This window comes from Heloderma suspectum, chromosome 5 (genome assembly GCF_057233095.1).
Source record: "Heloderma suspectum isolate Gila_16-S chromosome 5, 16-S_ref, whole genome shotgun sequence".
Classification (NCBI taxonomy): Eukaryota; Metazoa; Chordata; class Lepidosauria; order Squamata; family Helodermatidae; genus Heloderma; species Heloderma suspectum.
This window is the reverse complement of record NC_139462.1, coordinates 123,850,804-123,863,829: the sequence shown is the minus strand read 5'-3', so window position 1 is coordinate 123,863,829 and position 13,026 is coordinate 123,850,804. Positions and strand designations below refer to the sequence as shown.

The following is a 13,026-nucleotide window of genomic DNA, read 5'->3' as shown; positions in this document are numbered from 1 at the left end:
AATGCTGCTAGTCGCTGCTGTGGATAAAAAGGAACTGAGAGGCAGGTGGGAGCCATGCCTGGAGCGTGGGCATGGGAGGTTGGCGGGGCTCCTGCCTAAAACTCTGTTTAGATCTACAATACTCCAAATGACTGCATGTAACCCATATGTGTGAGTCACAGAGACCATGAAGAAGAATCTGTCTCTACTGCATTGATGGTGTGGTATAAATAAATCTATTAATGCATCCTACTTTTTCAATATACTCCACCAGCCTGGTTGTTGTGAAAAATATTTCAAAATTGTAAACACTGTTGGGTTTGGGGAGGGAAGTTACCAATCAGATGTTTTAAAACAGGGGTGGGCAACTTGAGACCCTCCAGATGTTTTGGCCTACAACTCCCATCAGCCCTACCCAGCATAGCTAATGGTGAGGGATTATGTTCTTGATGGTCACAAGTGGTCCACCCTTGTTTTAAATACACCTACTGAAAATTTACATCTTTTCATAAGAATATTCTAATCACAGAATCTGGTGATTTTTAGGATGGAATCCTAAATTTGCTGCTCATAGTTCTTGGTCCCCCCACCCTTCTCTGTCTTATTTATAACCCAGATAAATTATTTTATTATCTTATTTATAATTCAACATTTTTAGGTTACATGAGGCTTGTGACATACCCACATCCAGTTGGAGCAGGAGATCTCTGTATTCAGAGTTGCTTTCTAGTATCTTCAGCAAATTGGTGGATTCCATTCTTTCCAACTGCACATCCCAATAGATGTAGATATTTTGGTTGAAACTGACATATACCAGACAAGGGCTATTGCAGCCTCCTTTGCAGGCATAGAGGCCTAGAGAAATGAAACAGCCATTAATTCAAGAACTAAAGGAACTACAGAAAAAGATTAGTGAAATGGGGGAATATCTGGTAGGAATATCAGATGATGAGATGCATAGTGAACCTCTCCCAATTCACTGTACTGTCCTATCAGTTGAGATGAAATACACTTTTCTTGATTGTTGTACATGCTGACAGATGAATGGGTGAATCAAGTCCACTGAAAAGCATGGTGCTACTGAGGTGATTTTTAGTGACTCATTCACACATGCGAAACTCCATTTAATGCTATAGCCATCAAGCAATGCCTTGCACACATAAACTAGCCTAGAAGAGGTAGGGGCCTTTTCTGAAAATTAAAGGCATTCCCAGAAAGCAGCTTCTTGAATAAATGACTCTGGGTTTGTTCACTAAAAAAGTACAGTGAAAAAAACAAGTGTCAGCCGCTCTGTGGAATATATACAGTATATATCACAGAATCATATAACAGTAAGGTTGGAAGGGGCCTATAAGACCATCGAGTCCAACCCCCTGCTCAATCCAGGTATCCAAGTCAGAGCATCCCTGACAGGTGGCAGATCAGCCTCATCTTGAATGCCTCCAGTGAGGGAGAGCCCACCACCTCCCTAGGTAGTTGGTTTCATTGTCATATTGCTCTAACAGTCAGGAAATTTTTCCTGATGTTCAGCTGGAATCTGGCTTCCTGTAACGTGAGCCCATTATTCCGTGTTCTGCATTCTGGGATGACTGAGAAGAGATCCTGGCCTTCCTCTCTGTGACAACTTTTCAAGTGCTTGAAGAGCGCTATCGTATCTCCCCTCAGTCTTCTCTTCTCAAGGCTAAATATGCCCAGTTCTTTCAGTCTCTCCTCATAGGGCTTTGTTTCCAGTCCCCTGATCATCTTTGTTGCCATATCGTTGCAGTTTGGGAGGGAGTGGATGTACTGCATGTACATCCATCTACAGAGAAGAAGATGGATATGTGTGTGACCATGCGCATGCACATATATATTTATGTGTATGTGCACGCGCATATATAATCACAAGAAATTCAATCAAACATGGGCATTCATCTCATGAAAATGGCTCTGTCTAGCCTAACTGCCAGCTCTTGCTTCTTGAAAGTTCTGGGCTTTGGGGTTTCTCTAACTGAAGTCACATATGCAAAGACACAGGCTGGGCAGGACTGTTGCTATTCTGTGCTTTAGTGATGGTGGAGCTGGGGCAACCAAGGCAGAGGAATTAGTTAAGACAGAAAGACAATATGGCATGATTATTTTTTTAAATCAGAAAAATAGGATTTTTAACATTTTAAATTGGATTTTCATAATTAAAAAAATGTAAATAGTAAGTTTCGCTTAAATAATAACAACTAGTTTAACATTAAATAATCTAGATATAAGCATTTTAGCCATACGGTTAATTTCTAAACTGAATCAATGCTCTACCAGATGCACTGAATTAGGCTTTTCTTTGGAAATGAAGATCCAATCTGATGCGATCATTTCTCAGATATAAATATTTGCATTCTACCTACCAGACATAGGCATTTCATTTTTATTTGATGAAAATAAATTGTTCTAGTCTGCCCAGTATAATCTGTTCCTCTGCTTTGACCCATGGGCATTTCATTTTTGTTTCCTACTTTTGCTTCCTGTGAGAGTTAGATTGCGCCAAGACAGAGTGAAGTAAAAAGGAACACTTGAAAAAAGAAGAAGACAAAATTGTCCAGTGTGCGTCTTCCGATATTCCCATACATAGGCTGAAATCCTATAACCACTTGACCGCTGAACTCAATGGAACACATTTCTGAGTAGATATGTACAGAATTGCACTGTTATCTTCAAACTGTTATGCTGGTCATAAGACCCTATAGGAATATTTTATAGATGCTCCCTCTATAGGTAAAAAAAGGAGAGCATGCAAAATATATACAGTGAGACAAATAGGCACAAAGCCTGCTTGTAAATAATACTCTAGTTGTAAATGAACATGGTTTAGAGGTCAGATTTGCATCATTGTTCAGGAAATATATAACAATCTATCAAAACTTCAGTAGGAAACTTTGTTTAATCATGATTTAAATCACCTTAAGTTAAACCAATCTGCCCTTGGGTGCAAGAGATCTTTTCCAGCCCTAATTTCAGGAATCCTTTTAAACCAGAGATGCTAGGAATTAAATGTCAGACTTTTTCAATGCAAAACTTGTGCTCTAGTTGTTAGCTAGCTATGGACCGCTAACTAAAAGTAGTTAGCGGTCCATAGCTAACTAACAACTACTTAGCACAGTAACAACTAACAACTAAAGCACAGCAGCAGTTTTTTGCTCACGAACATATGAAGCTACCTACCAGTAAGTCAGGCCATTGGTCTGTCTAGCCCAGTACTGTCTAATCTGCCTAGCCCAGCTCTGAACTTTCTGAAGGAAGAGTGAATATAAGTTTAATAAATGAATGAATATAGACTTGCACAATGACTCTCCAAGGCTTTAGTCAGGAGTCTTTCTGAGTCCTGATGCTTGAGAACCTTTAACTAGAAATAATAGGGACTGAATCTTGAATCCTTTGCATGAAAAGTGTGTGCTCTACCAATGAACTAGGAAGCCTCTATCACAGGGGAAGGAGTTCAGTTATTACCCAAGCCTATGGATCTGTTGCCAGATAAGCAGCTCACCTGCACAGAAGGCGCTCACATTTTCATCTACTTGGAACCTAGCCACTGTCCGGCCATGGTCTATGATGTATGTCTGACCATCCCAAGCACAAGCAATTACTTCTTCATGTCCATTTCCCTGGAAGAATTAAAAGCTTCTGATTAGGAAAAAAAAAATCAACCTGTGAGGATAACACCCATTCCAGCATCTATCTGGCCCCAGCACTGGCAGCTTATCACTAAAGTCAAATCAGGAAGGTTGATGCAACAAGACAAGAAACTGGACTAATATCTACAAATACAAGCAGCAGGCTTGTACAGGCTACAACAGCTGTAAAGCATATTGTGGGGAGGGGGAAGGAAATGGCACACTAACTCTAAGTTCTCTGTGTCAATGCGAGCACCATCAGTCTTGTTCTTTTGCTGGCTAAAGATCAGAGAATGGTCCAGGAGTATATGATCTGTTAAGGGCACAATCCTATGGAGAAAGTCAGCAGCTGCTGAAGTTGGAGGATGCTGAGTATCCAATGCAGTGGCTGAAGCATGGAGATGATCCTTGCCTCCATGCTCTGGCCACCCTGCATTTTTGCTAGATGGGCGATTTCGCCTGCCTAGTTGCAGCGCTTCTGAGTGGGAGGGAAGGAAGCTGGGGCCGGTATACAAAGCTGCATAACACAGCTTCCCCAATTTCCTCCCCTCCCCACCCCCGGGACCTCCCCCTTTTCCTCATCTCCACGCTCCGTTTCTGAACATGGAGATGTAGCCAGAACTGTGCTGGCTCCGAGGGGGAGTGCGGTTTCTGGGCTCTGAGGTCAAAGCCCTGTTTCCAACCTCGGAGCCCAGAAACTGAACAATCCTATGTCCCCCCAGTCACTCTTTAGGGGCATAGGATTGCTCTCTGCGAGTATTAAAATGAAGCAAGTCTCAGCTTGGTCAGTGACTGCTGGGAATCTTCCTGGGGGCCTCATGAAGATGCTCTGAACTTTCTGAAAGAACAATGGATATAATTTTAATGTACGAATTAATATAGAGGTTCAGTTCAGAAAGTAGCCATCAGAATAATAGAAACCTCTCTCTGACTGAAGAGGTTGCTTTTCAAACAAGCTCTCCAGGCACACGTTGTTGAAATGACGTGTACCTAGAGAGGTATTCACTGTCCCATCCTCTCTACAAGGAGAGTGTCACTGCCTCTGCTGCTCAGTTACAAAAGCAGCCTTGCCTTTTCTTCCTACGAGGGCATCACTGCCTTGTCCCCTGAATCTAGGAAGAAAAAGCAAGTGGATGGCACCAGTAGTGGTGACAGCTCTCTCCTCGGAAGAATGTATGCCAGTAGCATGTGCCTGGAGAAATACCCCTAAAGCAAATACATATTTTATTTTTGTGGTGGTTCATTAAAAGGTTACTGTCTTAGCTATTTAGGACAGAATGGACAACACCAAGATGCTCCTCTCTCTTCCAAGGGGTGACCTGGATGCATCTGCATCCGACTGTTTCAGCTGTTGTAACCTAGAACACAGCACTCACGGTAACATCCAGTTTTTCTAAAGCAAAAAGTTGATGGTCGACCTGCACTGACCACAGCAGCTTGTCTGCTCCCTCCATGAGTTTCAGTGTCCCTACGGTAGAAAGAGAAGATTAAACAGCAAGGCAGCCACCACATTCTTTCCTTATGCTGTGCCACAGAGAGTTCATTACGGGGGACAGTAGAATCCCATCCCAAGGTCTTGAATTACATCTGGATCAACACATCTGGCAGAAACACTCTTTATTTGGATAGGAGGAAGATAAACTGTGGGTGGGAAGTCTGTTTTAACTTTCTTGTTGTGGAAAGAAAATGTCTTAGTTAGGTTTGAGCTGTGGGTCCACACTCGGAGGCTTATGGTTTCTGAAGGTTTCTTGATGTCTGTCTGATTTTCCTGCCAACATGGTTGGCAGACGTGCTGTGGCTCTGGTCTGCCTCTGGAAAGGAAAGATGATCTAGGCATCCCCACCCAAACTGGAGTGCTCATTTGGTGTACTGAGGAGCTATGGACAGCAGCACAATTAGTCAATGGGTAGAGTGCAAGTGGTGAAAGACTTGTGACAGTCCAACTGAATATAGGTTAGAATACTCTGTGGCAATGATGGTGGGAAAGGATGTGTACTTCTCTGCCACCTTTACAGCTGTACAGTGTTAGCCAGCAGAGCTCTCCCAAGTGGTGAGGGGCCGTCTATAATCTGATCCAGAAGGGCAGTTACGGTAGCCCACTGTGACCATTTTTGCATATAAAATTGATCCCATCTATTCTCACTTAAGACACCACATTTTCAGCAGTCAGCGATGCATCTAGATATTGTCCCATCTAGTCAGATTGTTATGGGTTCCTTTCAGATTGTTCAGCCTGAAGATGTGGACAGGATTGAGTCCCACCACATGTACTCTTGACCCTTGTCCTTCCTTGTTCATTAAATTTGCCAGATCTGGCTTACATGTTTGGGTGTCAGGTGGCCCTAGTGTTCTTAAAAACAACCACCCTGGATCCAGGTGATTTGAACTATCCAGCTATCACCCCGTATCCATTTTGCCATTTGGGGGCAAGTTGTTAAGAGTGCATGGCAGCATCTCACCTCCAGGTAGTTGTCAATGAAAGTGGTCATTTAGACCTGTTTGAGTCCAGGTTCCAACCTGACTTTGGGATGGAACCACTTTGGTCTCCCTGACCTGTGCCAAGAGATGGAATGGTGGAATGTGGCCCAGTTTATTCTCTTGGACCTCAGTGGCTTTTGAAAAGCAATATTCAGTATGTTTGGGGCTACCTTGTCAGTGTGGGATTGGGAAGCACTGTTTGAAATTGGCTTTGGTCCTTCCTAAAGGGGTATTTCCAAAAGGTGGTGCTGGAGGACTATGGAGTACCAACAAAATCCATCTTGTCCCTTGTCATTTTCAATATCTATATGAAACCACTGGGTGAGGTTATCTGGAGGTTTGGGCTGAAGTGTCACCAGCAGGCTGATGATACCTAGCTCTACTTCTTGTTCCCATCACATGATCCTAGGGAGTGGTAGAAATTCTGAACTACTGTTTGAGGCAGTTCTTGTCTCAATTAAACTTCAGTTCATTCAAACAAGATGAAAGAAGAGGGAGGGGATTTTAATTATGTCCAGGGGAGCCCAGCTTGGGCTGCAAGCCCATTACCATGAGGGAAAAATAGTCTAAATTGTAGATCATGTTTGAGGATGTCCACGCAAACTTATTTTCCTGTATGCATAAGCGAATCTTGTAAGATTTGCTGGAGTCCATCAGAAGTAAGCTGTACAATACCATGACTTCCTCTTCTTTGTAATCTGCCCTGGGAACACCAACTAGCATTGCAGGTGCAGAATAAATCCTGGGGTAGTAAGACTGTGAAGCATTACATTGCACTTCCAGGGCTTTCTTCAGCAGCCTCAGAACCTATTTCTGATGCTAGGGCTCAATGAAGTAATAACAGATATGCAGAATGCCTCCTCTTCTCCTCAAAAGTAGGGTGACCAGGTGCCAAGGAAGACAGCAGCAGTCTTGTGCTTTGTATATAAAGCTGTCACATTACTTTTCAAAAACTGTGCAGGCAGTATTCACTAGTGAAATACTGGCCCTAATCCACGACACTTACAGTCACATTTCACACAATTCAAACAGCTATGGAAGTACTAATGTGAGGTGGTGGTGAGAAAATTATATTACTTGCAATTTTGAGTTCTGGGAAAATGCAATTTCCATGTCACTGATGGGCTAGCTGAGGGACTGTTTCGATTCCTGCAACAACTGAGTCATGATTGCACAAGCAGTCTGAAAAGCTCCAGCCTAAAGAATCCCTCCCCTTCCACTGATGTTCCCAGGAGATTACTAGGACTTACCATCCAAAGTGCAGAGTGCAAAAAGTCCTGAGCCACTATGCTCCTTGGAACACCCTACAGAGAAGAATCCAAAAGAGCAGAGTCAGGAATGCAGCAGAGCTAAACCTTCAGCACTGAGCTTCAGTACAACATTTGATGAGGGCTCCTCAAATGTTTTCCATTCTCAGAATTACAAAGCACCAGGTATTATCTGTAAAAAACCCCCAACCTTGGATAGTCGTTAGTCTTGAGAAGGGCTTCAGCGTACATGTCTCAACACAATCTTCCTTTTCCCATGGAATTTTATTTTATTTTGAAATAAATATAAAAATAGAGACAACATAAGCTTCCTAATTTCACTGTCCTTTGTCTGGACTTAATTATTCTTTAAAATGCTTTTAAAGTTTTATTTAGTATAATGTACAGAGAGGTTTCTGAGACTCCCGGGGAGCCGAGTCAGTCCAAGAGACTGGTAAGGATTTTTCAAGCAAAGCAAAATTCCCTCTCAATGAGCTTAAAATGGACAGGCAAAAAGTAGGAGAAAGAGAAACATTTCAATCGTTTCCCCAATAATCCTCAAACAGGGTGGGATAGCTAAACCAGCATTTCCCAAACTTCTGGTAGCTGAGGCATATTCCTTCCCCACCCCCAAAAACTGAAGATGTTTTCTGTCTCCTAATTCAGAAAAGCAGCAGTGCAGTGAGGGCCAGACCTCGGGGCCAAAGTCCAGCACCACACAGCCCAAGGGGGCCCCAGAGAGTGGCAGGTGATGGGAGCAGCAGCATGCAGGCCTAGTGTCAGCACCTGGGTGTGTCCTGTCCCCCCCACCGGCAATAAAACCATTATGTTTAGGTTCTAAAATTACCTAGCTTCACCACTACAGGGAAAGGCAACCAAATAATGATGGTGATGATTTATTAAATATCAGAAAAGACTTAAGTTGGCTTACATCAAAATTTAGAAACACAGAAAAATTTAAGACACTTTAAAACAGCTAAAAACAATTAACAACAAAATGCCACAATCTGATAAAACTACTAAATTAAGAAGTCCATTATATGCTATCAAATGCCTGGAAGTAGAGGCATCTTAACCTGGTACCAAAAAGATGACACTGTTGGCACCAGGTGGACCTCACTGGGGAGAGCATTCCACAATCAGGGGGCCACCATCGAAAAGGCCTTCTCCTTTGTAGCCATCCCCCGAACCTCCTTTGGAGGTGGCCCTCAGAGGAGAGCCTCAGATGTTGATTGTATTGAACGGCTAGGTTCATACCAGGAGAGGTGTTTCATCAGGCATTATGATCCTGAGCTGTGTAAGGATTTATAGGTAAAACCAGCACACTGAATTGGGCTCAGAAATGTACAGGCAGCCAGTGCAAGTGGGCGAGAAACATTATTATGTACTCAGACCTTCTGGCCCCTCTTAGCAATCTGGTAGCCACATTTTGCACAAGCTGCAAAATGATCAGAGGTTTGGAGTACCTTCCCTCAAGCATTTGGAGCTTTTTAGTTTACAAAAAAATACAACTAAATAAATTTATGCATGGTATGGAAAGAGGGGACAGAGAGAAAGACAGGTTGCTACCTGTACCTGTAGTTCTTCAAGTGGTCACCTTTGCATTCACACATACGGACTCTGCGTCTGCACGGAGCCTCACTTCAGGAAACCTCTATAGCTGAGGAGTTTGGTGGGAACCCCTCCCCCTACCATCCCTAGCTGGTTTCCGCTTCTTCCCTCAGTTCCTTGAGACTGATATTGTGGCCTCGGAACCAAGAAGAAAATTACTTTTGGTACCCAACATTGAACTTGAGTATGACACCAAAGAGGGGACAACGGGTGGGTTGTGTTGATCACTTGAAGAACTACAGTTACAGATAGCAACCTGTCTTGCTTCTTCGTGGTCTCTGTGCATCACACAGATGGGCGAGTAGCAAGCAGACTTACACAGATGTGGGTCAGTGTCCTACTACAGTACAGATGACAGGACAGCACAACCAAAAGCACAGTCGCATAGTCAGCCTTAGCCCGAATGTCTCACAAAGGTAGACGGTGCAGCACAGCACAGCTCAGGGATGGCAATCCCTTTGTCGAATGCGACTGACGTCGCTACCACATGAGTAGAGTGAGCTTAGACTGGGCCAGACAGTTGGAGTCCAGTGAGCTGTTACGGTAGTTTAATAGTCTTTATGACGCAGGACGCAAAGCACTGAGTCGGCCTTTGCATTTGACACCATTACAGACAAAGAGGTGAGGTAAACATCTGACCTGCTTGGTCTGTGATTTATAAAAGGCTAAAGCATGTCAAACATCAAGCACATGCAGGGTTGATTCCAATGATATTGAAGGGGCAGCCAAGTGAAACAATGTCCTGATTAAGATGGAACTGTGACATGACTTTTGGCAGGAAGGCAGGATCAGGCTGAGAACCACTTTATCTCAGTGAAAGTTAAGGTTGGTCCACTCTGAGAGCGTATAGTTCACTAGCATGGTGTGCTGATGTTACTGTCAGCAAAAAAGCCACCTTCCAGGAGAAAAGGTACAAGTCTATAATTGCCCACAGTTCAAAAGGTTTGGATGAAAATGCCTTCAATACCACGAAAATGCTCCAGCTCAGTACCGTTGAGCAAACTGGTGGTGTGAGATTCCTGATCCCTTTCAGAAACCTTTTCGCAGTCGGATGCAAGAAGATGGAGAAGCCCTCAACAGGAGGGCAGACAAAAGTAGAAACGGCAGATAAACTCTTGTAGAGGACAGTTTGAGTCCTCTCTCAAATAGAGATCACAGAAATCAAAGAATGTGGTGCAGGCTACATTTGCACGGTGGAAACAATGATCCCGGGGAAAGGAGGAAAAAGCAGTCCATTTCCTAGCATAGGAATGCTACATAGAAGGCTTTCTTGCTGCTTTGAGGACTTTCTGTACCGATGCTGGAACTTCCTCATTCTCCATCACCTGACCCTGCACACCATCAAGCAAAGAGTCACTAAGGGTGTCGGATTTGGCTGTTCTTCCTGGTGAGAAGGGATGGATGTGACAGGAGACAATGGTATCAGTCCAGGGCCATTCCGAGGAGCGGGGCAAACCATGGTTGACGGGTCCACCACAGAGTGATTATTAGTATGCACTTTGTGCCATCTGTCCTGACCTTTGCCAGGAGCTTTGTGATCAATGGGAACAGAGGGAACAGGTAATACAATGCTTCTGTCCATGGGAGAATGAAAGCATCTCCCAGCGAACCCATCCCAAGTCCTGCCTGACTGCCAAACGCCTGGCAAGCTGCGTTGTGTTGTGTGGCAAAAAGGTGTAGTTCCAGTGTACCTCAGTGCTGAAAAAATGTCCTCAGGACCAACTCCCATTCATGGAAGGTTAGCTTGGTCTGACTGAGTCGGTTGGTCAAAACATTGTCCACTCTGGCAACATGGATTACTAGCAATCTGATTTGGTGAGGCCAACACCAACTGAAAATCTTGAGCATCAAGGCAAACAGTGGAAGCGATCCTGTACCGCCTTGGTTGTTCAAGTATGTGACCACTGTCATGTTGTCTGCTGTGACCTGGACCAGCCTGCTTGGATGCCTGAAGGGCCTTGTCCATTGCTCTGAGCTCCAGGAGGCTGATGTGTTGTTTCGCCTCTGCAACCAAACCATTGTCTGTCGACCGTTAAGCCCAAGCCATCACGAGAGTGACGCATCCGTAGTTACTACTCGGGATGGAGAGGGTTGAAGGGCAGACCTTCAGATAGATTGGTTGGTACCGTCCATCATCACAGTCAGTCCTTGACAGCTTGTGGAAGTTGGAGCCTGGTCTGGCATGCATCCCACTCTGTATCGAAATGGCATATGAGCCAGTTCTGGAGAGGTCTCATATGCAAGCAGGTATAATAAAATGACAGATGTCGTAGCAGCCATAAGACCCAACAAGCGCTGGATCTTAAGCGCTGAGGTAGACATGTGAAATATGATTTCTGCCACCAGCAAAGTCAGCACCTTAATTTGGTCTTGCAGAAGGAAGGCCCAATCTGATCGAGAGTCCAACAATGCCCCATAAACTGAAGACTTGGGGTGGGCTGCACATGAGACATTTTGATGGTGAGGCAAAGTCCCAGGCTCTGAAGGAGACTGGTCACCTCTATCAACCATAGAAGATGGTTTTGTGCTGATGCCACCAATAACCAGTTGTCTATATATGGGTACACCTCTATGCCCCATATACAAAGGTGAAAACAGGCCACTGCGATGCACTTGGTGAAAGATCCTAGAAGCGGTGGCAAGGATGAAGGGTAGCACCTGGCCACTGGTGAGAGGATTCAGCATTGACTGCACTGGGAACAGGGTCTTGCACTGTGGAGGCTACATGCTCGGTCTCCAGACCCAAGGCCTGTGCCATTCCCAGAACCTGGCTAGGAAACTGTCCTAGGTCTTCCGTGGGAGAGATGGCATCATTCGACCCAACAATGGTGTCAGGTGAAGAGATAGAGAAGGGGCATGATGACTGAGATGTACTGTCAGATTGATAGATTTCTGTACAAGAAAGTGGAGATTCCTCTGCTGGAACCTGACATGCCGTCTCCCCCTGTGTGCAACTGTTATATGGCCAACAGTTGGATGAACATTAGGAAGGTCTGCAACTGCGCAGTTTGTGACTGCGGTGCATTCGGTAGTGTGGCTGAGGGCTGGGTGAGTTGCGGAGTGGTCTGCATCTGTGTAGTTTGAGGCCGCAGTGGAGCAGGTAGCACAGTCTGCAGCTGCAGTGCCTATTGTGTGATCAGCGTTAGGGAACGAGGAACTTCCTCCTGTTCCGGAGGTCTTGACACCACAGCCAATGGCTGCCATCAGGACTGACTTCCTCCCCAGTAAGGAGTATCAGGATGGTGATGGGCGTAGTATGGCCCATAAGGCTGGTTACAGTATTCATCCCAATCCTGCAGTCTCCTGTAGCACATATCCCAGGTTGGACACGTGTCCCACACATGGAGCAGTAATCTAGACCTGTGCCTATAACTGATTGACTTGTAGAAACTAGGGACATGGCCTCTGTTAGAAGAGATAACTGAGTAGGCTGAATCCAATGATCGTGAACATCGATCACAACCTGCACCATAGTCCTCCAGCTCATAACAACAAGGTGATGGAGTGTGTGGGTTTGCCAGAGATGTATCCCAAATCTCACCTGACGCTGACATTACTGGAATTGATTCCATTATTTCAACTGGATTCACCATAGGAATAAAGGAAAATACCATTGGTGGAACAACTGGTATGGATGTTGGCACAGGGGACCATATTCGGCCCTGAAGCATTGGTAGAGCAGTGAAAGATGTGGCAGGTACCAAGGGTTGCTGTCAAACCTGAGATGCTGAAGTAGAGATGAGTGGAGCGGTTGGAATCAAGGGATGCACTTCATAGACCTGGTTGGAATGCTGGTAGACGCAACTGAATGTGGAGGTTGCTGTTGATCCTGAGGTGCTCGCACAGCAGGGGAAGCATGTTGTTGTGAACTACCCCCAAATTCTGCTGTTTGGGGAAGATAGGGGCCATATCTGGAAGGGGATTAGGGTTTTTGGTTTTGGAGAAGGGCAGAAAAGCAGGTCAGATAAGCAGGTCAGATAGGATATTGAGGCCTTTCATAACCCAAGTGCAGATGCAGACTTCTTACATACAACTTTCTGGCCAGACATTGTGCTCTAATGGCCTTAATT

General features: G+C 44.7%; 1 protein-coding gene across 24 annotated transcripts in view; it reads right to left on the bottom strand.

The window, feature by feature from the left end:
* Window positions 1-13,026, bottom strand: part of ITFG2 (integrin alpha FG-GAP repeat containing 2) — a 98,102-nt gene that overhangs the window by 15,803 nt on the left and 69,273 nt on the right. For 11 of the 24 annotated variants that reach the window (XR_014792512.1, XM_084859934.1, XM_084859937.1 and 8 more), the window contains 4 exons: window positions 7,349-7,402; window positions 4,997-5,088; window positions 3,494-3,611; window positions 661-834 (listed from right to left, as the gene is read on the bottom strand). Coding sequence is in view for 22 of the 24 variants with exons in the window: in XM_084859934.1 (XP_084716060.1) it covers window positions 661-834; window positions 3,494-3,611; window positions 4,997-5,088; window positions 7,349-7,402 (438 nt within the window). In the remaining 2 variants the exon portion in view is untranslated. Of the gene's footprint in view, window positions 1-660; window positions 835-3,493; window positions 3,612-4,994; window positions 7,403-13,026 lie in introns of those variants that run through there. The other 13 variants (XM_084859949.1, XM_084859940.1, XM_084859944.1 and 10 more) reach the window with 5 other exon arrangements.